Raw genomic sequence first — 27,124 nt, forward strand, 5'->3', positions numbered from 1 at the left:
AGCCAGGCGTGGTGGTGTGTGCCTGTAGTCCCAGCTACTTGGGAGGCAGGTGAATTGTTTTAACCCGGGAGATGGAGGTTACAGTGAGCTGAGATTGTGCCACTGCACTCCAGCCTGGGTGACAGAGCAAGACTGTCTCAAAAAAAAAAAAAAAAATTAATTTTGTATCTCCCAATAAGAGACTCTTGTTAAGCTTAGCCACATTATCATTATTCCACCTAAAAATTAATAATACCCCCTAAACATTACCAAGATTCCACTGGTGTTCAGCTTTCCCAAAACACTTTCAAATTCTTTGCTTTTCCACTTACTGAAAGAAAAAAAATAAAAATCAGCCCCCAAATAAAAATTTCTCAGCATTTGGTCATCTCCTTACAATCCTGCTTACAAAAGGACAGATTTCTGAATCTGGGCAGAAACACCCAGTTATTAAGTCTGAGGTGATGATCACACTGAAGTCTCCTGCTGCAGCTCTCTGTTCAGCCAGCCTTGCACATACTGGGTGCTAGGTCAATATGGGCTCCGTTTCACATAAGGATGAACACATGCAAGGGTGAGGGTGCAGCCAGGTTGAGCTAATTAGGGGAGACTGGAGCGCAGCCCCCCGCGTCCTCCCACCCACACAGCCGCCCTGGCTGCGAGTGCCTGTCCTTGGCTTTCCCGGCCAGTGCTCCACCCGCCAGCTGCCTGGGCCTCCTCTGGGACCCTCTCCTCTCTCTTGCTTGGGATACTTGACTATGCTCCAGTGGCTCTATGGAATCCCACTTTGTGGGGCCTCCAGGGCTCTTCTTGGTCTTGCCAATTGCTGTTTAACATACAACAAAAGTTGACTGGGTTCCTTTTTTTTTGAGGGGGAGCTCATATTCATCAAGAGTGTGCCAAGTGCTTTGATCATCTGTCCTCACAGCAACCCCAGGAGATGGGTATTGTTGTCATCGCTACTTCATAAAGGAGGAGACGGAGGCAGGTGAGTCCTCTACTTGCCTAGGAGGGGGCAGTGCCAGACTTTGAATATGGTCAGCCTGAACATCGAGTTGGTGTGCTCCATGGCAATATATTGGTTCCCAGCTCTTAAGACTCCTTTAAAAAACTGCTAGGCAACTCGGCCCAAGACTGGGCAGTTATCCTTTTGAGGACAAATCTTGACAAGCTGGGATCTGCTGTCACCTTGCACTTTTCCTGAAATTTCCACGTCTTTCAAAACAGATAGAGCAGGACTTCTAAATATACACACACTTATTAGGAGATTAGTTCAGTTGAATAGAATACATTTTAGGTATTTCAGCCTATAATTTCCTGGTTTGTCTTTTTTCATGGTTAAAGAATAGTTTGAGTTATAGATTATATGACTGTGACAGGTTGAAGGTTAGGAGGGATGGCAAGAAGCTGAGTGTACAAGGTCACAACCTAGACATCCATCCTTCTGCACTTTTTTTTATAGGAAAAAAATGTTACTTTTGGAATGTACAGAAGTATCAGGGTCAAGTACATAAGAATTTTTGGAAGGAGATGGGCTGGCATGAGTACCATTTTCCTTGTCCCAGCTAATCAGAGCTCAGGGTGTGGCTGAACTTTGCAGGAGCAGTAAAAGGTGCTTGGTGAGCCGCCTGTCTATGGGGATCCTGCCTCACCCACTGAGGACAGCCTGGGCATTGCACAGCTGGGCACTAAACCCAACACCCATGTGTTACTTTCTTTGCTTCTGGATTTTACCTGGGTTTGCTTCAGCTTTCTCCCAACTCCTGCTCCCTTAGGGAAATGAAGAGTGGGCAGAGGTTTTATTAAGTAAGAAAACTGGAAAAACCAAAGCAGGCATGGAGAAGGGAGGCACTGACAGAATTACGGAAGACAGAGAACAATTAGAAGGCTGAAAGAAGCCAAGCCTAACAAAGGACTAGCATCTTCCATAAGTTTTCATGGGGTTTATGGACACAAGGCATTGAAGCATTGAACTTCAAGAAGCTGTTTGCCAACCAGAACAATGGTTGTGGCTATCTCTAGGCTCCCTTGGGAACACCTGGAAATTAATTTAAATCATTTTAGTTATTAACAAAAGTTGCATTTGCTGGGATTTCTCTGGCTTTGCATAGAGGTGGGTATGCCAGTCTGCCATGAACCTCTGTTTTTCCAGGAATGGTGTGTCTGTGAGTTAGATGAGCCCTTATCCACAGAAAGGTGGCTGGGCCAGACCTCTCTCTAGAAGATGAAAAGCTGATCACACCACTCTACTCATACCTAATATTCTTCTGGCACAGGGCTCCTGCTCACATTCTCCAGTGAGCCAGCCGTGGGGTACCATGATGGCAGCCACCCTACTCTGGGGTGAGTTGGACTGGTTTTTGGCCTTGTCCCAGGAAGACTAGCACTTTCTCTGCAACAGACTAACAGCGGGGTGAGGTAGGAAAATTGTAGGAAACACAAAGGCGAGAAGGAAAGCTTGCTTTTCCAGGACTGTCCTTGTTCAGTGTTAGGAAGAGTCTGAAATCCACACACATACAAAAGCCCCAAAACTCACTTGTAGCCACCTAGAACACTACTGAGTGGATTTGGTTGGGGATCAGGGCAGTTGTTTTAAATTCACTGCGGCCTCTTTTCCTCTCCTGGGTCTGTTTTTTAAAAAAAATTTTCAGGTGTTTTCATTTGTTTTCTTTGACATTCTTCTCTCTTTTCAGAATAGTTATAACTGGCCCCCTCTTCTTAATCATTCTCAGCTCCCTTCCCCACCTCACTCTGCCTTCTTAGCATAAGTTTTCTTTTCTTTTGGCCTGCCTTGTTTTACATCTGGATTCCTGGATGATTTATTTTGTCTGTTTCTTGAATTCTCATCTTCTCCCATTTCTTAGAGGTTTTTGGGATTTTTTCCCCCCTTTCAGCTTCAGTTCTTTTCCCTAAAGCTTTCCTTGGGTCACACAGCTTTTATTCTTGTTCATCTGTTTAAGCAGAGCTGGCAAGGAGGAGGCCACAGCCGGCAGGCAGAGCCACAGCAGCAGAAGAGGTCTTGGGAGCCTGAAGATTCTCCTCCCAGCCATGGTGTCCTTCTGGGGAGGGGGATGGGGACAGTGCTGCTCTCCCTGTTAGGGCTGATGTTGTCTGCCAGGCCTGGGCTGAGGGTTAGGGCAGATGGTGTCTCCTCCACAGTGTGTGGGCCTGGGACTCCGTGGCTCAGGGAGGCAAAGGAATCCATCCTTCGGGCTGTGGGTTGGAGGATTAACCAGGTTAGACCAGGAAAGACTGGAGCTCCATGGAGTTGCACCCACTGGGAATGTATTCCTTGCAAAACTCGGTGCTGTGTTTGAAGAACTTGCAGCATAGGGACTGCCTCTTGGGACCCGAGTCTGGGTTTCCTTCAATTCTGACTCAGTGACTGAAGTTGACCTGGGCATCCACAGGTGTCTGCTGGGGAGACAGAGGCAGTTTTCCAGTGGAAAGTCCTTTCTTCCCACTGTCCCCGCCCTTGGCCAGTGGGCATTTTGAGGGTGCAGGGGGAATTCTAGAAGAGGCTGGTAATTGTGGGGTATACTAAAGACTCTTGGCTGCTGGGCAAACCCCACCTGTGGGAGACTCTGAGGGTCAGCCCTGGTACTGATGAGGTGGGTGGCACTTCTTGGTGGGCATAGTGGCAGAGAAATCCTAGAAGTTGCAACCACACCCCTCCCTGTCTGGAGTGGTGGGGTGGGGTGGGAGCATCCTGGGCCCTGCTCCCCAGCTGTCCGAGGCAAATCGACTGGAGTCCATCTGGCTGTCCCCACTGGTCCAGGCATGCTTCCCATCCTGGGGCGTCAGTCCTCAGCGGGTGTGGCTGAGGGGCTGGTGGATCAGTGCTCTGCCTGGGCACACCCGGAGCTGAGCGGCATCCTGGGGTGAGGGGACTCAAGAGCTCCTGGTAGACACCCACTGGACTGCCTTATCTTTTCTAGGCCCTGTGCTGATGGTGGCCACCTGCTTCTCTGGCAAGCGTGGTTGAGGGCCGTTTCCATAGGCACACCTTGCTCTCTTTCTGGGTCCCATCTGTTCTTCATCATCATCTTCATCAATGCACAGTGTTCCCTGTCACTTGAGGGAAGTGCTTTTGCTTACATAAAGGCTTGAGACAACTCTTTGCTTACATTTTATATTTTGTTTATGTTTTCTAAGCCTTCAGTTCTGGAGTCCAACTCTCGGGGTCCGGCATCCTTTAAGACTCGAAAAGCATAAACTTCAGGAGGCCAAAGGCCCTTACTCCTAGGCCCTGTGGCCTTGGTTTTTCTCTGATTCCAGGCAGTGCCTCCTGGTCTATGTAGAGGGCTATAATCAACAGGAGGAATGACTAGGGGATGGGTGATGAATGTTCTTCCAAGTTGCTCCCCTTGACTCTGGCAGGAGAGCTGGGGGCAAAGACCCAGCCTCTTTGACACAGAAATTCAGGTGAGGATTAGGATCCCAGCAGCCTCCTGCTCCTTCCCGCCCAGGCCGCCTCACTCCTAGGTGGGCCCCAAGTGCAGCTTCCTTAAATCTGTCCGTGTCGGTGCCTCCTCATTCCTGCCATCTCGCTCTGCCTTCCCTCTTCCCACGCACTAGCACCACGCTGTATAAATATTTACACCCCCGGGCTGGCAGGAATCTTTCTCCAGCTGCTTCCCTGGTCTCTGGGAGAGCTTGTTTCCTCACCCAGCAGCTGCAGCAGATCTGGTTGCCTTTGGTCAGACAAGAGCAGGCCCTGGTTTGGGGGCCCACAGTACCCCAGAGTGGAGGGTACAGTTGGTGGGAGAAACTTAGCACTAAAGAAGTCACAGGGCTGTGGCAAAGACCCGTCCTCTCTCTCTCCCCCACCGGCTGTCTACATGGCGACCCTCCAAGAGCAGCTCTGGCTGGGGAGGTTCCTGTTTCTCAAAAGAACAGCTCCTCAGGACAGAGTTGGCCATACAGGGCCTTGCTAGGGAGTAATGGAGGATAATTCCAAAGCAAACTCGCTGATGCTAGGACAAAATAGTACCTTGGTTTACCTGTGAACACTTTACTGTTTACTAGTAAGTATGAATCCCTTGATTTGCCCTGAAGACCCCACGGTTTAGAGCAAGACCCCCTGGATTGTCTGCAAGTTGAGCCTCTCACCAGCATCTGCCCCAGGCCACCCTCCCTCCCACCAGTCCCTGCCAGTCTTTCCGCCTCAGGGGTAGAGAGAGGAGAGGACAGACGCTCCTTCTCCCACCTTCCTTGGTGACCCAGCCAAGGAAGCAAACTGGCACTTGGGTTCCCATGGGCTGGGCACCATGCACAGTACTTCCCCATGTTCTCATGTAGTTATTCAAGTCTTGGGCACAGCAGATATCTTAGCTTCCTCATGTATGTCTCCTCTTTCTGCCAGCAAACAGCAGCAGCCATGTAGTAGCAAGCCCCCAGATACACAGCCCAGACTTTCTCTAGTCCTGAGTTCAGCCGGGAACCTCTTGAGAGCCAGCCAAGGACTGGACATCAATCTCAGCTGCTCGCAGTAGGTGCAGGTCACCTTCTGCCACCTCCTGCTCCTGTGCCTCAGTTTCCCTTACATCTGTGGGAGGTCATTAACCTGTGCTTCTTAAAGTATTTCAAATTTAGCAAAAAACAAGTTTGAAAAAAGCAACGTCATTTCTTTTTTTTTTTTTTTTTTTGATGGAGTCTTATTCTGTTGCCCAGGCTGGAGTGCAGTGGCACTATCTCGACTCACTGCAACCTCCACCTCCTGGGTTCAAGCAGTTCTCTGCCTCAGCCTCCCAGGTAGCTGGGATTACAGGTGCCTGCCACCACGCCTGGCTAATTTTTTGTATTTTTAGTAGAGACAGGGTTTCACTGTCTTGACCAGGCTGGTCTTGAACTCCTGACCTCATGATTCACCTGCCTGAGCCTCCCACAGTGCTGACATTACAGGCATGAGCCACCACGCCAGGCCAAAAAAAAAAAACATCATTTCAAATCATTTTTCTAGTTACAGGGATTGGGGTGGCAGAAGAGATTGTTCAGGTATCAGGGACTAAGGAGAATATGTGTTCAGTGCTTTGGGGAAGCTGGGGAGGAGATAAACAGGGTTTAAAAGGCCTGGATTTTATATCCAACAACCCCTAAAATTCAAGTAATAGAGCCATTGGAGGTGTGTGTGTGGGATTGGGTCGGGGTTCTCATGGGGGCCAGGGACAAAGACCCCAGTTTCCCTGCACTCACACGTGTGTGGGAAAGAAAGCAAACAGATCTCTCTCTCTCTCTCTCTCTCAGTGGGTAACATACATGGAGAAAGGCAGGAAACTGCAATTCGAAAGCCATGCATTTGTGAGATACTCCTGCTGCCTGCCTGTCTCTCCAGCCCCCCAAAGTAAAACAAAACCCAAATAAAAGCCTGACCCGGCAGATATTAATGCTACAGAGCCAGGGCTGGTGTGCAGGCAGCCACCTCCTTCTTCCCCCTTCTGTTTCTATAAGTGGCTGAAATAAATTTAGCGGAACAACCCCACCCGTCTGAGGGCCTAAGATTTCAGAGCAGTGGGATTCTCTATCCTGAAAACCCTTTTTTTCAGAGCTGAGAGCTTTTTGTTTAAATTCCTTTTGGGAATGGAATGCTCTCGATCTAAAATAATTATTATACTGCAGTCATCTATTCCTCATAGATAAATGCTTTGACACAGTATAGCTTGCTGAAAAGCTGATCTACAAATGCTCTGCAGCTTAAGATTGTCAACTCTATGGGGACAATGCCTAGTTGGATCTGTTGGGGTATTTATTGTAAGATTCTTCTTCTAATGTTTGTGCATATTCAGCCAAGTCCCTCTGTTGTCTGTCATAGAGGACACTGATTGTGGTTGGCTAAGTTAGCAAAGTAGAGAAGTACTGAATCTTCATTTTTTTTTCCATGAATATTTATTGAGGGCCTACTATCTGTTTAGGCACTAAGCCAGGCACTGGGGGTTGAGTTGAGAGCAGAGAGAGCCTGCTTTGATGGAGCATACATCCTAGTGGGAAGGGAATGTTAAAAAGTTAAATGACTACAAAAAACTGGCAACTAATGTTGTATTTTAAAATGAAAATGAAAGACTGAATGCTTTCCCCCTAAAATCAGGAACAAGGTCAGGGCATCTACTCTTACCATGCCTATTCAATACTATATTGCAAATCCTAGATAGAGCAATAAGGCAAGAAAATGAAATATAATTCATATGTTAGGGAAGGAAGAAATTAAGTTATTCCTATTTATAGACAATATGTGCTTGTTTACATTAAAAACAAAAACAGGCCTGGTACAGGGGCTCATGTCTGTAATCTCATCACTTTGGGATGCCCAGGCAGGAGGATTACTTGAGGACAAAAGTTAGAGACCAGCCTGGGAAACATAGTGAGATCCTATGTCTACAAAAAATTTTAAAAAACTAGCTGGAATGGTGGCATGTACCTATAGTTCCAGCTACTTGGGAGGCTGAGGTGGGAGGACTGCTTGAGCTCAGGAATTTGAGGCTGCAGTGAACTATGATTGCACCACAGCACTCCAGCCTGGGCAACAAGGTGAGACTCCATCTCAAAACAAAAACAAAACAAAAATAATAAAAACACCCCAAGTAATCTATCAAAAAAATCCTCTTACAATTAAAGTGATTTTGTGAGATCACAGGAGACAAGGTCAATACACAAAAATCAACTGAATTTCTGTAAACTAATAAACAAGTGGAGACCAAGATTTCAAAAGGCCAGGTGTGGTGGCTCATGCCTATAATCCCAGACTTTGGGAGGCTGAAGTGGGCAGGTCAACTGAGGTTGGGAGTTCAAGACCAGCCTGACCAACATGGAGAAACCCCGTCTCTAGTAAAAATACAAAATTAGCTGGGCGTGGTGGTGCATGCCTGTAATCCCAGCTACTCGGGAGGCTGAGGCAGGAGAATCGCTTGAACCCAGTGGGGTGGAGGTTGCGGTGAGCCGAGATCACACCCTTGAACTCCAGATTGGGCAACAAGAGCAAAACTCCATCTCAAAAAAAAAAAAAAAAAAAAAAAAATTATGATAGTTCTAAAAAATAGGAAATATTAGGTATAAATCTAATGAAACACATATAGAATCCCTGTGCTAAAAACTATAAAACAGCTGGGCATGGTAGCACATGCCTGTGGTCCCAGCTACTTGGGAGGCTGAGGCAGAAGGATCACTTAAGCACAGCAGTTTGAGGCTAGCCTGGACAACATAGCAAGACCCCATTTCAAAAAAAGATTAAAACTATAAAACACTGATGAAATCAAGTAAGTCCTAACTAGACATACTATGTGCATGAATTAGAAGACTCAACATAGTAATTCTCCCTGTAGTGATTTAATGCATTTCCAATAAAAATCTCAGTAGGGTTTTTTCCCCTAGATATAGACAAGCTGATTCTGAAGTCTATTTGAACAGGCAAAGGAACTAGAATAGCTAAAACAATTTCAAAATACAAGAAAAATGTTGGAGGAATTACACCTTCTTAAGACTTAGTAAAAAGCTACAATAATTGATCGTGTAGTATTGGTGAAGGAGTGGACACAGATCAGTGGAACAAAATAAACAGACCTTACAAATACGGCCATTAAATTTTTGGAAAGGTGTAAAAGCAACTCAATGGTAAAATGACAGTCTTTTCAACAAATAATGTTGCGAGTGAAAATCCGCAGGCAAAAAAAGAACCTCAGGCTAAATTTCACATCTTTATATAAAAACTAACTGTAAATGGATTACAGATCTGAAGTAACTACTTTTAGGGGAGAATTCTCGGAACATGGCAGAGTAGGAAGCACCAGGAATGTTTCCCCTCTTAAGAAAACAATTGCACTGGCAGAATCTGTCTGATACAACTATTTTCGAACTCTGGAGTCTATTGAAGGCTTGAAAATTCCGGGGGGAGGCTTGAACAGTAATTTGTGTTTAATTTTGGTCAATATCAGCTTTTAGAACAGTAGCAGCTACCCATCCCCCACGTCCAACCCTATGGCAGACAGCTGTGCATATGTTCCTGGAGTAGCCTGCATTCAGCTTACAGGAGCCAGGGTGGGCCAAAAGGACCCTGTCCTCCAAATATCAGGGTTTTGTGCTCTGATTACTGCTTCTGATAACAGAGATGTAGACAATGATGCAGGTGGCCATTGTTGTTGCACCTTCTTCCATCATTTTTTATTTTTATTTTTATTTTTGAGATGGAGTCTTGCTCTGTCACCCAGCCTGGAGTGCAGTGGCATGATCTCGGCTCACTGCAACCTCTGTCTCCTGGGTTCCAGCAGTTCTCCTGCTTCTGCCTCCTGGATAGTTGGGATTACAGGCCCCCGCCACCATGCCCAGGTAATTTTTGTATTTTTAGTAGAGACGGGGGTTCACCATGTTAGCCAAGCTGGTCTCAAACTCATGACCTCAGGTGATGCACCCGCCTCGGCCTCCCAAAGTGCTGGGATTACAGGCATGAGCCACCACACCTGGCCAACACCTTCTCCCACTGTTGCAAGCTCCTCCCCCTCTGTTGAACTAACTTATAGGGGATTTAAAGGGATGAAGGCCCCCTTTTAAAAAAAATCAACTCTTCATTTCTCTCTTTTTCCACTTTTTGGAGCCAGATGTTAAAGACTAGGACATTCAAAAACAATTACATACACGGGCAAATTTGAAAATGAATGCCCATGCATGATCAGAGAAAGGCACAGGCTCAGAATAGGTCTCAGAAGACCTCACATTTATACCTCAGGCTGATCCTTGGCACAGAGAGCCTACAACAATAATTTAAAAAAAAAAAAACCAAACCCAGCAAACCTTGGTGAAGGGGAAGAATCTGATTTCTAGAATTACCACATTATTAGATTGAAATGTTCAGTTTTCAACAACAACAAAAATCACAAGACATACAAGAAACAGGAAAGCATGGTCCATCCAAAAAATAAATAAACAGAAACTGTTCCTGAAAAATAACTGATGGCAGATCTACTAGATAAAGACTTTAAAACAACTGTCTTAAAGATGCCTAAAGAACTAAATAAAGATATGGAGATAGTCAAGAAAGAGATGTATGAACAAAATGGGAATAACAATAAAGAGATAGTAAGCCTAAAGTGAAAGTAAAAAGAAATTCTGGAGCTGAAAAGTACAATAACTAAAATGAAAAATTCACTTTAGGATTCAAAGACAGTTTTGAGGAAGCAGGAAAAAGAATCAGCACATTTGAAGACAGGACACTGGAAGTAATCAAGTCTAAGGAACAGAAAGGAAAAAGATTGAGGAAAGTGAATAGAGACTAAAGGACCCATGGAACACCATTATACACATAGTGGGAGTCCCAGAAGAATAAGAGAGAGAAAAGGGGAAAGAATATCTGAAACTTGGCTAAAAACTTCTGAAATTTGATGAAAGACATGAATATGAACATCCAAGAAGTTCAATGAACTCCAAGTAAAATAAAGAAACCCACACCAGGATACATTATAATCAGACTCTCAAAAGTCAAAGACAAAAAGAGAATCTTGAAGCAGCAACAAAGAAGTTACTCACATAAAATACATTTTTTTAAAAAAAATTAAAGACATAGGGTCTTCCTTTGTTGCCCAAGCTGATCTTGAACTCCAGATCTCAAGCAATTCTCCTGCCTTGGCCTCCCAAAGTGCTCGGATTTCAGGTGTGAAATCCCACTGCATCCCACTACAAGGGATCCTTAATGAGGTTATTAGCAGATTTCTCATCAGAAATTTTGGAGACCAGAGGCAGTGGGACAACATATTTAAAATGTTAAAAGAAAAAAAAATCAAACAAGAATACTATATCCGGAAAAACTGTCCTTCAAAAGTGATGGAGAAAGTAAGACATTCCTAAATAAACAAAAGCTGAGGGAATTCACTACCACTAGACTTGTCCTATAAGAAATGCTCCAAGGGTGTCCTGCAAAGTAAAATAAAGAACAGTAGACAGTAACTTGAAACCATATGAAGAAATGAAGATCTCAATAAAGGCAATTATAAGAGCTAGTATTACTGAAACAACAGTTTGTAAGTTTACTTTGTGATATAATTTAAGAGACTGCTTTAAAAAACAATTATTAGTCTAAAAGCTAAAATTATTTTAACTTTAGATTGTAATGCCACATTTGTTTTCTACATAATTTAAAAGACTAACACATTTAAAATAATTATTAGTTTCTATATTGGGGCACAAAATGTATAAAGACATAATTATGTGACATCAATAATCAAAAGGGATGCAGATGCAGTTGTAAAGGAGCAGAATTTTTGTATGTTTTTGAAGTTAAGCTGTTATCAGTTCAAATTCTAGTGTTTTAACTTTAGGACATTAAATGTAATCCCCATGGTAACCACAAAGAAAATACAGTAGTCCCCCCTTACCTGTGGTTTCACTTTCTGTAGTTTCAGTTATCCACAATCAACCACAGTCTGGAAATGTTAAATGGAAAATTCCAGAAATAAACAATTCATACGTTTTAAATTGCATGCCATTCTGAGTAATATGATGAAATCTCGTGCTATCCTGCTCCATCCTGCCTGGGACATGAATCATCTCTTTGTCCAGTGTATCCACATCATATCTGCTACCTGTCCATCAGTCCCTTGGTAGCCATCTTGGTTATCTAATTGACTGCTGTGGTATCACAGCGCCTGTGTTCAAGGAATCTTTTTTACTTAATAGTGATCCCAAAATGCAAGAGTAGTGATGCTGGCAATTTGGAGAGGTCAGAGAAAAGGCAATTTGGAGAGAACAAAGCAGTAAACTGCTTCAAGTGAAAAGGTGAAAATTCTCAACAAGGAAGAAGAATCATATGCTTATATTGCTAAGATCTGTAGTATGAATGAAAATTCTATCCATGAAATTCTGAAGGAAAAAAAAATTGTCATAGTATATGCAGGGTTCAGTACTACCCCTGGTTTCCAGCATCTACTGGGGGTCTTGGAACATATCCTGTGTGGATAAAGGAAGGACTACTCTAGTTGTAGTATAGAAAGAAAATGTACCAAAGAAAATGAGAAAGGAATTTAAATGTTTCACTATGGAAAATCAACTAACACAAAATAAGATAGTAGTGCAGAAAAATGAAGAACAATACAACTCTAAGGCATCTAGAAAACAACAGAATGACAGAACTAAGTCCCTTCTCGTCAGTAATCACTTTAAATGTGAATTAAATGCCCCAATCAAAAGACAGTGATTGGCAGAATGGATAAACAAAAAACCTGATCCAACTATATGTTGTCTACAAAAGATTGACTTTAGATTTAAAGACACAAACAGATTGAAAGTAAAAGGGCAGAAAAAGATGTTTCATGCAAACAGTAACCAAAAGAGAGCAGGAATGGGTCTACTAATATTAGATAAAATAGACTTTAAATCTAAAAAGGTTACAAGAGATAAGGACATTATATATTAATAAAATGCTCAATATAGCAAGAAGATAGAACAGTTATATACATTTATGCACCTAACAACAGACCATGAAAATATATAACACTTTCAGAAGAAAACAAAAAATCTTAATGATTTGGGGTTAGGCAAAGATTTCTTAGCTGTGACACCAAAAGCATGATCCACAAAAGGTAAAACTGATAAATTAGACTTCATTAAAATGGAAAACTTTTGTTCTGTGAAAGATCCTTTGCTTAGAGAGTTAAAAGATAAGGCATAGACATGAGAAGATATTTGCACGTCACATAAGCAACAAAAGAACTTTATATATCCAGAATATGTAAAGAACTCTCAAAACTCAACAGTAAGAAAATGACCAACAAAATGACCCAACTAAAAAATAAGCAAAAAGTTTGAATAGACGTTCCACCAAAAAGTATATGCAGATGGCAAATAAGCATACGAAAAGATGTTCAACATCATTAGCCATTAGAGGAATGCAAACTAAAACCACAATGCAATACCACCACATACCTATTAGAATGACTAAAACAAAGAATAGTAATACTGTTTTTTTTTTTTTTTTTTTTTTGAGATGGAGTCTGGCTCTGTCGCCCAGGCTGGAGTGCAGTGGCCAGATCTCAGCTCACTGCAAGCTCCGCCTCCTGGGCTTACGCCATTCTCCTGCCTCAGCCTCCCAAGTAGCTGGGACTACAGGCGCCCGCCACCTCGCCCAGCTAGTTTTTTGTATTTTTTAGTACAGACGGGGGTTTCACCGTGTTAGCCAGGATGGTCTCGATCTCCTGACCTCGTGATCCGCCCGTCTCGGCCTCCCAAAGTGCTGGGATTACAGGCTTGAGCCACCGTGCCCGGCCAATAGTAATACTGTTAAGTGCTGGTGAGGATGTGGAGCAAGTGGAAACTCTCATATTTTGTTGGTGGAAATGCAAAATAGTATAGCCACTTTGGAAAATGATTTGGCAGTTTTGTATTAATTTCAACATATAGTTACCATGTGACTCAGAAATCTCACTCCTAGTTACTTACCCTAGAGAAATAAGAAGTTGGCCAGGTGCGGTGGCTCACGCCTGTAATCCCAGCACTTTGGGAGGCTGAGGCAGGCGGATCCCGAGGTTGGCAGATCCCGAGGTCTGGAGATCGAGACCATCCTGGCTAACACGGTGAAACCCCATGTCTACTAAAAATACAAAAACAAAATTAGCTGGGCGTGGTGATGGGCACTTGTAGTCCAAGATACTCGGGAGGCTGAGGCAGGAGAATGGCGTGAACCCAGGAGGCAGAGCTTGCAGTGAGCCAAGATTGCGCCACTGCACTCCAGCCTGGGTAACAGAGCGAGACTCAAAAAAAAAAAAAAAAAGAACTTGTGTTCACACAAAAACCTGTACATGAGAGTTTATTGAAACTTTATTCATAGTGGCCCAAAGCTGGAAATAATCCAATGTCCTTCAACAGGAAATGGATAAACTATTGTATAAGCACACAGTGAAGTACTATTTATCAATAAAAAGGAATGAACTATTGATACATGCAACAACATGGTTAAATATCAAAGGCATATGCTGCATGAAATCAAACATACAATATGATTCCATTTGTATGACATTCTGGGAAAGACAAAAGTGCAATGATAGAGAACAGATCAGTGGGGTTGCCAGGGATTAGAGATGGAGAAAGTTTGAATGCAAAGGTATAGTATGAGGGAGTTTTTGAGGGGTGATGGAACTGTTTTGTTTCCTGATTGTGGTGGTGGTTACATGAATCAATTCATAAGTTAAAATTCATAGAACTGTATGCCAAATAAAGATCAGTTTTACTGTATGTTAAATTGAAAAGTAAAAAAAAAAAGTTACAGGAATGAATGTATACTCACAAACTGAAATAACTACTTTGAAGGAAATGAACATTCCATGAGAGCCTAAGAGAGAGGAAGGACACTGTTATGTGATGAAGGAAAGCATCAGGAATGTTTTCCCTGAGGAAGTGAGGCTTGAGTTGGGTTCTAAAGAATGATATAGAATTTACTTGGGCTAAAGGAAGGTTGATTCTCACAGAAGGATTTGCATGTGCAAAGGCCCCAGAGTAGGAGGAAGATGGCTCATTTTCATCTAAAAAGGACTAGAGCACAGGGAGTTCCCTGGAGGGTGGGAGAAGTGGTGATGGGGAGTGAAAAAAATCTAACCTGTAGTAAGAGTCATTATGCCTGACTGCTCTAGGTGGGGCCTAGGTTAGGGCGCGTGGAGAGGTGTAGCTGTGGGCTGGCCTTATAACTTCACTGACAGTTGGAACATCTTGCAGAGACCTGGGCAATTAGACCCCCCAGGGCAATGCTGGACCTGGGATTGGATTCTCAGTAGTCCTTGCAGGAGGCGGCCTGCTCCCAAACCCAAAGATTCCAGACACCCTGCAGGGCCACATTTATGATAGACCCTAAAGTGCCCTCTCCTGAGGCCCCTGTCTTGTTCAGGAGAATATTGACAGCTCAGTCATATACACTAAGCTTTCTGAAGGGCTTAAGGACTTTGAGAGATAAGACAGTCTGGCTTTTATAGACTACCACAAGGCCCCAGTGATGTAGTTGTTTACAGAAATACTTGTGTCAGTAATCAGGTATTTTTCAGATGTGGGCAACAAATCCCCATCACCCTACCCTGAACCACTTTACTGTCCCCCAGGCTCCAAGCCCAGGGCCCTCTCCCCATTTCCAGGCCTCAGGGCCTGCCTTATCCAGGGCTGGGGATGGAGGCTAGAGAGTGACACAGATCAACTTGTAAGTTGTCAGTTGACCATTTAATGAAAATCTACACTGAATAATCCTTTGCCAAGTGAATAGCCCCAGAATTTGTTTTGTGGTGTAATAAGGGTTGCCAAATGCCTTAGTTTACATACAACAGCCTGGCATATATTCAGCGAGGCATGACTCTAGGCACTTTATGGGCCAAATTTAGGCAGTTATCATGATTCCTATTTCAGAGATGAAGAAACTGAGGCCTTGGTCAGTGACTTAAAAAGTCACATGGCTAGAAAATGGCCAAGATTTGGATCCAGGACTGCCTGACTTCAATGTTCTGGCTCACTGATTCTCAAACATTAGTATTTGGGTCGTGAGATGGAAATTTACCAAAAGTGCAGATTCCCGGTCCCATCTGGGCCGGGAAATCAGCATTCCAAACTTTAAACTAGGGGACTCTAGGGGTCTCTCTCTCTCTACCTGAAGAATTTGGGGGATTTTGCGAATGACCTGAAGCCTGAGAGGAAGTGCAACACTGCAGGGCTCTCAGGAGCAGGTACCCTGCTGACGCCTGTGACTAGGCCTAACCGTCTGGGTTCTGCTCTAGACTCCTAGACGGCCTAACCGTCTGGGTTCTGCTCTAGACTCTCACCTGCCCGGAGGTGCGCTTGGGGTCCAGATTGGCCGATGAATATGTATATCCGCAGCGCCTCCTTCACTCCGAAGACTTTCACTTTCCCCCTTGCACAAAACCGAACATCCCACCCCACCCCCACCTCCAAGCTAAAATACCTGGGCCGCCCCTCCCCTCGAAGGGAAGCGCTCCAGGCGAATGGGGAGGGCCCGGAAGTCGGGCCCGGGACAGAGGAGCCGGCCCACCGCCTCCCGGTCGGAAGCGGCAGTGCAGGTGAGGCCGCGGCCAGCCTGGGGACTGCGCGGGTGAGGAGCGGGAGGGCCGGCTGCACCGCGAAGTTGGCGGGGGACGGCCGCGCACGCCTCGCCTCGGCCTTCCTGCCCCGTAGGGGCTGGCCGCCCTCCCGCCACCCCTGGGCACCTGCCGACCACGTCTGGGCGGGGGCGGGCCGGCTCCTGCCCTCCGGCCCTCACCCCACCCCGGCCAGCCGCGGCGGGGACGCCGGGTCAGCGAAGGGTTAAGGGACTTGCTCCCTCCTCTCGGCTCCCTCACCCTTGGAAAGTCCCCGAAATGACGTTTCAACCCGACAATTTAAAAAAGAGTTTAATTATAGAGACAGGCTCTGGGAGCTGGAACAAACCCTCGGTCGGCGGGGCCGGTAAACAACTCGGGAGCGAGCGGACTAGGCCAGCCGCAGCCTTGCGGAGCCCGCGCCCCTGGGGAGAGGGGGAGGGGAGGGCCGCCGGGAGTTGGAAAAGCCGAGGAAATTCGAGGAATCAGCTTTCTTTGGAAAAACCCACTTTGTAGCCATTCTGGGGCGCCTGATGGTGCTCCTGGCCGGTCCCGCAGCCTTGGAGGGAAAGCGGCGCCGCCCGAAGCAGGGGCACAGCCGGTGCCCCGCGGGGACAGGCCCTGGGCCGGGAAGGGGCCCCGCCCGCTCCCAGTCCCCTTCCCCTTTGCTTTTTTCCAGCTCCTCCTCTGGTCTCCCAAGCTGAGCTTCGCGAACCCTCGGGAGTTAAAGACCCGCCGGCCCTTTCTTTTTGGGGGGTGGGGGAGCGGGAATGGGTGGAGGCCGGGGGAATAAAAAACCGAAATAGCTTCACATCAGAACTCAGACTAACCTTGTGGTTTCAACGCGCACCCTGCTCTGTCCTGAAATCTGGAACTCATTACCTCATCACCAAGAAACTGCACGAAATCTTCCCCCCCGCCCCAACACCCACTTGGGCTGGGAAAAGAACGAGCAAACATCCCTCTAAGAAAGAAACCTGCACTTGAATGATTTAAATTAAGGTGGATGGAAGTTATTTCCCTTTCTGGCGCTTGCCAGATTTCAAGAAAAGCTGAAAAATGGGAGCAGGGGGAGGGAAGCAACAGGCGGCTGCAGGGCAGCAGCCGGGTTAAAGTGAGGGCCATCCATTTCAGGCAGAGGAGACGAATGAAAGCCGACCCCGCTGGGATCACGTAGGTTCGTGGCTGCAGCAAAAGTTGTGTTTCGCAAAGTTGAAAAGCAACCGGTTTCTCGAACAGTTGTGATTTGGAAGGTTTCGTTGGGTTTGCCCAGATGTTGACGAATAAATAAGAAATGCATTAAAAAAAAAAAAAAAGTGTGTGTTGGGGGTGGTGAGAGTGTGACTCGAGCGCTCTCTTCTGCCCGCCCCGTCCTTTCCAAAGAAACGTGCTTATGATGGGGTGACCTAATTACATCGCAATGGAACTCAATCTTAGCCACACCAGCACCGGGTTTCATAACAGATTCGGCGGCCTCGAGTGCTGGGAAGAAACGTGCGAGGGCCGGGGGGGGGGGGGGGGGGGGGGGGGGGAAAGGGGAAAAAAGCGCCGCCCCGCGCCTCCCGCCGGGGTCATCACACCAGCACTCGGGCCAAGGCGCAAGGGGCGGGTGGGGGACACGATAACTTTTTATTTGGGTGGGTGGCATCCAAACCTAACAGGATATATTTTATCATTTTCAAGGGAGTCATGCTCCTTTGCGGGCCCTTCGGTTTCGTGGCTCCCGTGCCCCCCACTCCACCTCCCGCCAAAACGGCGCAGCGTGACAAGCCATACGTTCCACTGCCATGGGGGCGAGAGAGAAGTAACAAGTTTAAAGTGCCGCCTCCGTCCACCTCTTTACCTTCATTCTTACCAAAGTAACCTTTTTTTCATTGTTCTAGAGTCTTGAGGTGTGTGGGGGAGGATGGGGGAGGATGGAGGAGGAGGGAGGGTTGTGGCGCCGCCTAGAATTCAGAGCGCGCGTGGAAAGTAGTGAGTTGCTCGGTGGGCTTTTTCTGGGAGGAAGGGGCATTCAGGAAGGATTAGGGTTTTCTTGACTAAAGTTTAAAGATTGGATGCGTGAAAAGAAACGCCACGCCTAGGCCTGGTAAAACAATCGGCCCTGGTTGTGGTCTTTTTTTGCGACGCCCCCCACCCGCCCACACCCGGAGAGCGCCTGCTGCAAAGCGAGCGCGAGTATGGACGCGTGCGGCGCGCTAAATTGTGCCGCGCTCGCCCCCGCCAGGCCGTGTCCTCCTGGGGGAAAAAGTTTCCCTAGTCCCCCCCGCACCGCGCCCCACCCTACGCCCCGCTGAAAAAAAAAACAGCAACATAAAATCCTAGACTTGAACGTTCTATGCGTCCCAAATTTCTAATGTCCTCGGCCTGCCGGGTTTGCGGAGGGCAGGCGAGTGTAGAAGAGAAGTCGGGAAAAGGTAAGTTGTGCAGACACTTGGGGAAGTTTCAAGGGGACCACCAGCTCAAGATGGAAACCGCGGACCGGGCGCTAAGGACGGGCTTCAGCTCCCGCTGGCAAAAAGAGAAAGTCGAGCCCGCCTTCCTGCCCAACAAAAAACAACAACACGACAACAAGAACCCCGGAGGGAGTGGAATGAGTGACGTCACAGCCGCGCTCTGAGACTGACAAAGGAGGGGGCGAGCCCCTCCCGCTCTGCGCCCGCGCAGCCCCTTAGAGGGGCGCCTGAAGCGCAGGGTAGGGAAGTCAGCCGACTCGAAACTTTTCCTCTTTAAGAAAAAAAAAAGTTGTGCGCGGCTCGGAGTGGGTTTTTTTTTTCCGCCTTCTTTTCTCGTCTCCCCCCCCCCCCTTTTCCTTTTTAAAATTTTTTTCCCCCCCCCCTCCCCCCCCCCGCCCCGCCTGACCGCATGGCTGATTCAACTCCAGTGTCAATCAACTTCTTTTTCCTCCTCTTCCTCATTTAAATAAGTTTAAAGCTCCTCCTCCCCCCGGCCCACCAAATCTGAAACTTATAAATTGGGCTTTGCGCGCCCCAGCCCCGGAGTCAGAAAGGCGAGGGGCGCCGGGAACTGGCGTGTGGGACTCCAGACAGGAGAGGCTGCGCCTTCCCCGCATCGGGACCTTCGCGACACACCGGATCCTCGCCCCTGGCCCGCGCGAGCGCACAGAATGACCACCACCCTCGTGTCTGCCACCATCTTCGACTTGAGCGAAGTTTTATGCAAGGTAAAGGGGGGCGGAGCATTTGCTTTTCAAAAAGTCTTTTTCTTTTGCCTTAAAAAATAATCCCCAAAAGTTTGAGTCTTGGAAGGCAGTGGGGTAAGTGGTGCAGCGAGATGATTCTTTTCTCCTCCCGCATTTCTCCCAAGTTTGAAGGAATTTGGCCTCGTCCTTCCCACCCTTTGAGTTTCAACAGTTCCTGGAGGGGATTACTTGTGAATCTGGAGGCCAGGGTTTTGAGGGGCGAAGTTTCCCTGGCAGGGCAGCCCGGGGGCCTCGGGGGGAGGGCTGAGATTGGGACAAGTTTTGGGCGATTCTTTTTTACGTAACGTGCTGCTGGATCCCAGGTTCGCTGGTCTGATCGGGTTCCCAGTGTGCGTCCTAGGTCTGTCCAGCAGCGTTACCCACCCGTGGGGTTGGGAGTGGGAGATCCCTCGGGGAAGTGAGTCTCGGGACGATGTTTTCCTCCACTCTTTGCGGAGTGCTGGGGCTATGCGAGGAAGAAAGGCCAAGTTGTGATTCAAAAAGATGTTGCAGAACAAGTTTGCAGTGGGGCTTGAGTCCGCCCTAGCTCCGTTGGGCTTCTTCCCGCGATAGCCGATCGTGCAGCAAACTTTGGGGTGAAAGAGGTGTTCAGTTCAGGTTGACCCGCTTACCTGTGTTGCAGAGGCACTGCGGTTCGTCGATTGCGGGGGCGGGGGGAATGGGGGCGCGGGTGACGACGAAATGCTGGCTTGAACTCAAAGAGTCCCGCGAGTAAGGATTTAATGGGGGCCTCCTTAAAACATGTTGCTTGTCAGCCGGTGTTGAAAAAGCAAGTTTTAAGCTCGGAATGTTCCAGGACTGCGGTTTAAATATACATAGCAAAAGCCTACGGATGTTGTTAAATTTCTTTCCAACCTCCCCCTCCCAGTTTGAAAGGGTGAAGCTGCTGGGCTACTTTTTAATTGCTGAAGTGTTCTGCCTTCTCTTAACATGTCGGGTCATGTTGCTCTGTTTTCCCAGCTTGCTGCTCCTGTTGGTGCAGCTGCCAACGCCCCAGGGCTGCAGGGTTGGGGTGCAGGGACGCCGAGGAGCTGAAGAGTAACGTTTAAAAAGTTTGAATTTTTCAGCTTCCTTCCCTCCCTGCACATTCCCAAACTCCACTTGCCGGCCCGGCTGCCAGAGCTCCCCAACACTTCTTCCTTCTTTTCTCGATTCTCCCGGCTCTTTGATCTATTTCTTTCTTTGGCCCCCTCCCCCCTCAGGACTTTTTAAATGAACCTCATTGTTGGGAACCAGCTCTCCACTGGGTTCCTGTAATCCTCTCGGTGGGGTGGTTGCAGTTACAGATTCCCGGTCCCCCCCTGCTGATCCTAAGGGACCAACGTTAGAATTTGCACAACGACACCCACATGGGCGGGGAACTAACTCCTAGGTCCCTGACCTGCACCCTTTCCAAATCTTGGGTATATATGGGCAGGTGACCAGGGTCCTATTGGAACAGAAACCTGCCATTGGTGGCTCTGCCCCCGTCCCCACCACCCCCAATCTGCTATTGACAAGGAGGTGGGTAGGGGGGTTGGTGCTTTCCTTTGCCTTTCCATCTGCAGCTTTGCGTTAAAGATTAAACACTGGAGCTCTTATCCAAACCTGCTATTGCAGCCAGAAGACTAATTGCAAAGGCATCTTCTCAGTGAAGGGGGGCGGGTGGGCGGGGGGTGAGTGGAAATGGTGAGAGATTATTGTAGAAAATATCTTTTCTGGGAACTTAGGGCAAAGAGTTTTATTTTCAGGAATCACATCCCTGTCTCCCTCAACCTCAGACCAGGCCCCCAATCTCCTCCCCACAAGAAAAAGCAAAGGCAGTCTGAAAACCTGTTGCCAAAGGAAGGAAACACTTCTGAAGGAGAAATTTGAGAGTCTTAGGCCAGGTCTTGAGGGAGGGGGTATCAATTAAGCAGAGACTGATTAGAAGGGGACCTAAACTAGCCTATAATAGACTCCTTTTTGAGGTTTACCTGTTTTTGTTGTGGCGGGCGGTGGGGGGGCGCGGGGGGGCAATCTAGAGAGGTCCCGGTTGTGTGAGATATTTTGAGTTGAAGAATCTGTTTGACCAGTAAAGAAGTTGAACTTTACAGATTAAAGTGGTAGCTTTGGGGACAGAAGATATGGGGGTTGTATTGCAGGAGTCAGCGTGGAGCAGTGTGCTTGTCACACAGTCTGGATCTTGTGGTGAATGGCCTATGGGAGGGAGAGAGCGAAGGGAGCTTGCTAGAGCAGAGGTAGAGATGAGTTCTTTGAGAAGGAGCGGGCGTTTGTGATTGTGTAGGGGGCTGCCCATAGTGGACATCCTGGTGGGATTTCCTCCGTCCTTACTATCCTTTCTCTTCTCTCTCCAGGGTAACAAGATGCTCAACTACAGTGCTCCCAGTGCAGGGGGTTGCCTGCTGGACAGAAAGGCAGTGGGCACCCCTGCTGGTGGGGGCTTCCCTCGGAGGCACTCAGTCACCCTGCCCAGCTCCAAGTTCCACCAGAACCAGCTCCTCAGCAGCCTCAAGGGTGAGCCAGCCCCCGCTCTGAGCTCGCGAGACAGCCGCTTCCGAGACCGCTCCTTCTCGGAAGGGGGCGAGCGGCTGCTGCCCACCCAGAAGCAGCCCGGGAGCGGCCAGGTCAACTCCAGCCGCTACAAGACGGAGCTCTGCCGCCCCTTTGAGGAAAACGGTGCCTGTAAGTACGGGGACAAGTGCCAGTTCGCACACGGCATCCACGAGCTCCGCAGCCTGACCCGCCACCCCAAGTACAAGACGGAGCTGTGCCGCACCTTCCACACCATCGGCTTTTGCCCCTACGGGCCCCGCTGTCACTTCATCCACAACGCCGAAGAGCGCCGTGCCCTGGCCGGGGCCCGGGACCTCTCCGCTGACCGTCCCCGCCTCCAGCATAGCTTTAGCTTTGCTGGGTTTCCCAGTGCCGCTGCCACCGCCGCTGCCACCGGGCTGCTGGACAGCCCCACGTCCATCACCCCACCCCCTATTCTGAGCGCCGATGACCTCCTGGGCTCACCTACCCTGCCCGATGGCACCAATAACCCTTTTGCCTTCTCCAGCCAGGAGCTGGCAAGCCTCTTTGCCCCTAGCATGGGGCTGCCCGGGGGTGGCTCCCCAACCACCTTCCTCTTCCGGCCCATGTCCGAGTCCCCTCACATGTTTGACTCTCCCCCCAGCCCTCAGGATTCTCTCTCGGACCAGGAGGGCTACCTGAGCAGCTCCAGCAGCAGCCACAGTGGCTCAGACTCCCCGACCTTGGACAACTCAAGACGCCTGCCCATCTTCAGCAGACTTTCCATCTCAGATGACTAAGCCAGGGTAGGGAGGGACCTCCTGCCTACTCCAGCCCCTTCCCTGCACCCACATCCCATACCCTCTTCTCCCTACCCATCCAATTCCCCACAGGCCCTACATTCACAAGGTTAAGCTCAACCCCTTCCCCCAGGACCTCAGAATGCCCTCTCCCTCTCCCCCTCATAACCCCACCTAACATAAGGACAAGTCAATTTGTCAGTAGCTTCTTCTGGCTTGAAACCCCCTCCCTGGATTTTAGCCCACTTACCATGCATAACAGACAAGTCCCATATTTTGTCAGTAGATGCCTTCCCCCCCCCACCCCACCCCGGCTTAAGCCTTAAGTGCCAAATCACAAGAGAAAAAGCAGTAACAGTTTACAGAAGCAACTTAGTGCCTTGTAATCTAACTTTGTCACTGTGACTACATTACCTCTTCAGCGCCAGAGGGCACCCGTGGGCCTCCCGGAGCCTCTGCCCATGGGGGGGTGGAGACCCGGAACCAGCAGCCCCCTCCAACTGGCGACACAACTGCACCTTCCCTCATTTCAGTTTCCCGCACACTTATTCCTCCCCTATTCCCGGCGGCACCTCTCCACCTGTCCCCTCTCCCCGGCCCCTTGGAAGAGTTGTTGCCAGACTAGGGTTTTGGGGGAAATCTGTCTTGACATTCAAAACCTTTTTCTTCCCGATCTGAATCCCTGTTGACTCATCTTGCCTGGGTTTGTGTAGGTCTGCAGGAAGGAAGGCTGAAAAAGCGGATGAAGATTTTGACTTAAGTGGGACTTTGTGATTTAATTTTTTCTTTTTTTTAAGTGGGGAGGAAGGGGAAGCTAGATGGACTAGGAGAGACTTGATTTTGGTGCTAAAGTTCCCCAGTTCATATGTGACATCTTTTTAAAAAAAATAACAAAAAAAAAAAAAAAAAAAAAATGAGAGAAAAGCTAAAAAAAAAAAAAAAAAAGTAAGGGGTGAGCAGTTAATGGTATTCATTCCACATACAATATCTGTGTAAAACGATTTCCTGTAGAAGTAGCTTTAATGGTTTTTGCTCTAGAATACCGTAGGTCTATCCTTAGAGCACTCACGCCATGCTTTCTTCCCTGGGTTTTAAACTTCATATAACTTTCAGAAATTGGAGAGCAAAAATTTTGCTTGTCACTGCACATCAATATAAAAAAGCTTATTTAACTTATCAAAACGTATTTATTGCCAAACTATGCTTTTTTTTGTTAATTTTGTTCATATTTATCGGGATGACAAATCCATAGAATATATTCTTTTATGTTAAATTATGATCTTCATATTAATCTTAAAATTTTGTGACGTGTCTTTTTCCTTTTTTTCCACAGTTTTAATATATTATTCTTCAACGACATTTTTTTGTAACTTTACACTTTTTTGGTTATTTTATTTTAAAAAAATGAAAAATTAATTTAAAAAAATGCAAAAAACTGTTGGATTATTTATTTTAGAAATTCCCCCTTTTGTGTCGGACTGCAAATTGAGTTTCTTTCTCTTTAGGCCTTTCACAACTAGGACTGAGAATGTATGTAAAAGTTCTGTGACAGTACAGAAGGAAAACAACTTTTTATGTATAGCTTCTAAAAGGGAAAAAAAAAAAAAAAGAGAGAAACCCTTTGACTTCCACGTGCCCATCTCAAGACATTCCATTCACAGATTTGAGGTTCTGGATTCCAGGTCTGGAGTTTTCCAATGTTAATGTAAACAGAACTGGCACACACACATTAAGATGAATGTAATTATTATTCCTCTTGCTGGTCACTACCGTCGCTTTCTATTTCTCTTTCTTTGTGTGAATTTATTTAAAAGAAAAAAAAACTTTTTGTAACGACTATTTGCAGTTTAAAAATCAATAAACCCCGTTTTTTCAAGAAACATTGATGGTGGAGCTGGTTTTACTTGGTTTTGGTTTGACTTTGCCAGTAAGATTCTCCCCTTGTATACTGTGCAGGTCCTGGGGAGGAGGGCAGAGAGGGCTGTGGCTGTGGTTGGCCACATCTCATCCCTATAGCTAATCCTATAGCTCCCTTCCTTGATGCTGGCAGTTTGCTGAGTTTAGAGGGGACGGGGTGGAGGTTTTCTGCAGAGGAACCTGAACTTCCTGCTGTATTACTTCTGAAAAGACTGCAGTGTGTTAGTTGTTGGCTGAATAGCAACGGGCCCAGCCTTGCTGACACCTGTGTAGCCTCAGCGGTTCTTTTGGGGAGCCAAGGCTCAGGGCCTTCCAGTCTGCCCCGCCCAGCCTGTTGTCTTCATTCCTTTGGATAGTGTTTGGGGTGCCAAAATGATAAAGGAGGACCTAGCACATGGCAGTTGCAGGCTTGGATTTGAATGAGTTCTTTTATTACCGTGCCTTGGGGTGCCTTGGGCTCATTTTGCCCACAGGAAATTTACCTCAGTCCTAGCCTTTCAACACCTACCCGCGTGGAGTGGGTGTAAGGAAGCACTGCCTGCTTGGAGAGGAACATCCAGTGGGGTGAGGGGCTCAGTCACAAGGAACTGGGGACTGGGAGTGGATTTGACATACCCTTTTGGGTTTGGAGGGCTGTTAAGGGGAAGTGAGTGTTAACACTGGCCAACACAACACAGCAAGTAACCAAGGGTTCCCACCACCTTAGTTACAATCTCAGATGCTATGCAAAATTAGGTGTGTTGTCATCTTGGGAAAGGTGGGGTCTCCTTGGCTAGAAGCACCCCCACCAAGGCTGGATGACCACTTACAGGTGGCATTTCACCTGCTGGAGGAGTTGGAACTTTTTAAAAATCTTGAGTGTGAGCCTTGGGAGGATGTATATGAGGACAGGCAGCGATTGCTATTTGCAGCTCACTTGCCTTTGGTTCCTTACACCGAGTAAGTTTTGGGGGTTCAGCTGAGTCACCATGATTCCACCAGTCTTCTTCCAAAGGTCTGCAGCAGACATTGGGCAGGCCAGGGATGTCCCTGAGACTCAAAGACCTACCTCTACTCTCAACTCATTTTCCTGGTCATCAGATATCTACTGGGGGTCAGGGGGGTGAGGTAGAAAAATAGGGACTATTACCTGTTCCAGGGCAGGGGCTGGTGGTTTAGGAAGGGGAAAAGCAGCCCTTCTTGGGACTGGAGTAAACCTAGGCCTCTTGTTCCTTAAGGAGGAAATGGCTTTGTGTGTGTGTGGAGGTGGTGGTAGTGGTGGCATGTGATCTTTTCGGAGTAAAAGCAAAAAAGACATTTAATCATTCACCTTGAGCTCATTCCCTGCAGGCATACCTGAGCATGTGGCAGACACCTTTCTAACTTCCCCTCTCATGGTGACACTGGTTAGGTTCCTAGAGGCCCAGGCATACCTCCCGGCCAGCCCTGAATTTCCTCTATGGGAGTCAGTCCTTTGAGTTAGTCAGTCCTTTGACTTTGTCTAACCAAGATAGAGACATTGACTACTGGAGGCCCTGGAGGGTGGCGGTTGGCTGTAAAGCCCAGGGGAGACTCCTTATCATGTGGGGAAGCTCCATGTCCCTGGGCCTTAACCCTTTACCTCCACCTAAGTGTCTCCCTGGGGAACTCAGGCTGGGATTGAGGTCACCCAGGCTTATGTGTGGTGGCCACAAGAGCCTGGTTGTGTCCCTTCAAGTCCTTAAAGTTAGAGGAACTAACTGTTCCCTTGGGAAAGGGAACAGCAGAATCTTTCAGGCCCATTATTTCTCCAGGATGTTAGAAGAAGGGGCCTCAGCAGCAGCTCCGTGCTGCAGTCTGGCAGGGAGGCCGGGGAAGTGTGAGCCCAGAGCTGGCAAGAAACCCCTATCTCTGAGCTCCTCTGCAGCTGGGAAGGATAGGAACTGTGCCGAGGGAGTTGAAGGGAAGGCCTTCACGAGGGAAGTGGGTCAGGAAAGGCCAGGCTAATCCTGGGGCACAAGGCCTTCTCCACCCCTTACCCTGGAGGCCGGGGCGTCTTAAAGGCTGGGTTTAGGGGCGTGCACCAGGTCTGCCATGGATGAGTGGGGCCTCTGTGGCTGCTGGCCCTGCAACCCAGTCTCTGGCTGTTAGATGAAGATCTTCCCTTGGAGTAGCTCAAAGAAATGAACTATTTTGGCCACTGAGCAATGCCTTTCCTGGCCTGGAGGCCTCATTCTCAGGAGGAAGGCTAGGGGCCTGCTACAGTTCAGTGACACTCATGAAAGGAGGGCTTTGAGGGCCAACTGAGATTGTGGGTTAGTCTGAAGATGGGTTTTACAGTCAAGTGTATCACAAAGCACTGGTTACTGAAGAGGTTGAGTGGGTCATGGCAGGGGAAGGATCCAGGGCATGAAGGAAGAAGAGGTGTTGAATGGAGCCCTTGGACCAGGGTTCAAATCCTAGCTCCCCTTCTATCAGCTGTGCTTTGGATAAATGACTCAACCTTGGATTTTTCAGCTGTGTCTCAAGGGGTTACTGTGAGATCAAGTGAGCCATTAGTCATGACAGCTCTTTGTAAGTGCCAGGTAGTCCTCTAAGAACCTCCTGTGTATTAACTCATTGAATGATCATAATGACCCCATGGAGGAAGCTCTATACTATTCCCTTTGTTCAGATGGAGAAATTGGGGTGCAGAGAAATTCACTAATTTG

At 47.6% G+C, this 27,124-nt stretch overlaps 1 protein-coding gene and 1 pseudogene across 2 annotated transcripts; both read left to right on the forward strand.

Annotated features, from left to right (window-relative positions):
* The first annotated feature begins 15,480 nt into the window (after positions 1-15,480).
* LOC111520105 lies at positions 15,481-18,325 on the forward strand (annotated as a pseudogene). The gene has a single exon (XR_002724560.2). The product of XR_002724560.2 is annotated as an uncharacterized LOC111520105 (transcript).
* On the forward strand, positions 17,343-24,414 carry ZFP36L1 (ZFP36 ring finger protein like 1). The gene is made up of 2 exons (XM_023182588.2): positions 17,343-19,203; positions 21,579-24,414. Exons 1-2 carry the CDS (start codon positions 19,147-19,149, stop codon positions 22,536-22,538), a joined length of 1,017 nt encoding a protein of 338 aa, XP_023038356.1. The 5' UTR covers positions 17,343-19,146; the 3' UTR covers positions 22,539-24,414.
* The last annotated feature ends 2,710 nt before the right edge of the window (positions 24,415-27,124 follow it).

The sequence above is a fragment of the Piliocolobus tephrosceles genome, chromosome 6 (assembly GCF_002776525.5).
Source record: "Piliocolobus tephrosceles isolate RC106 chromosome 6, ASM277652v3, whole genome shotgun sequence".
Taxonomy (NCBI): Eukaryota; Metazoa; Chordata; class Mammalia; order Primates; family Cercopithecidae; genus Piliocolobus; species Piliocolobus tephrosceles.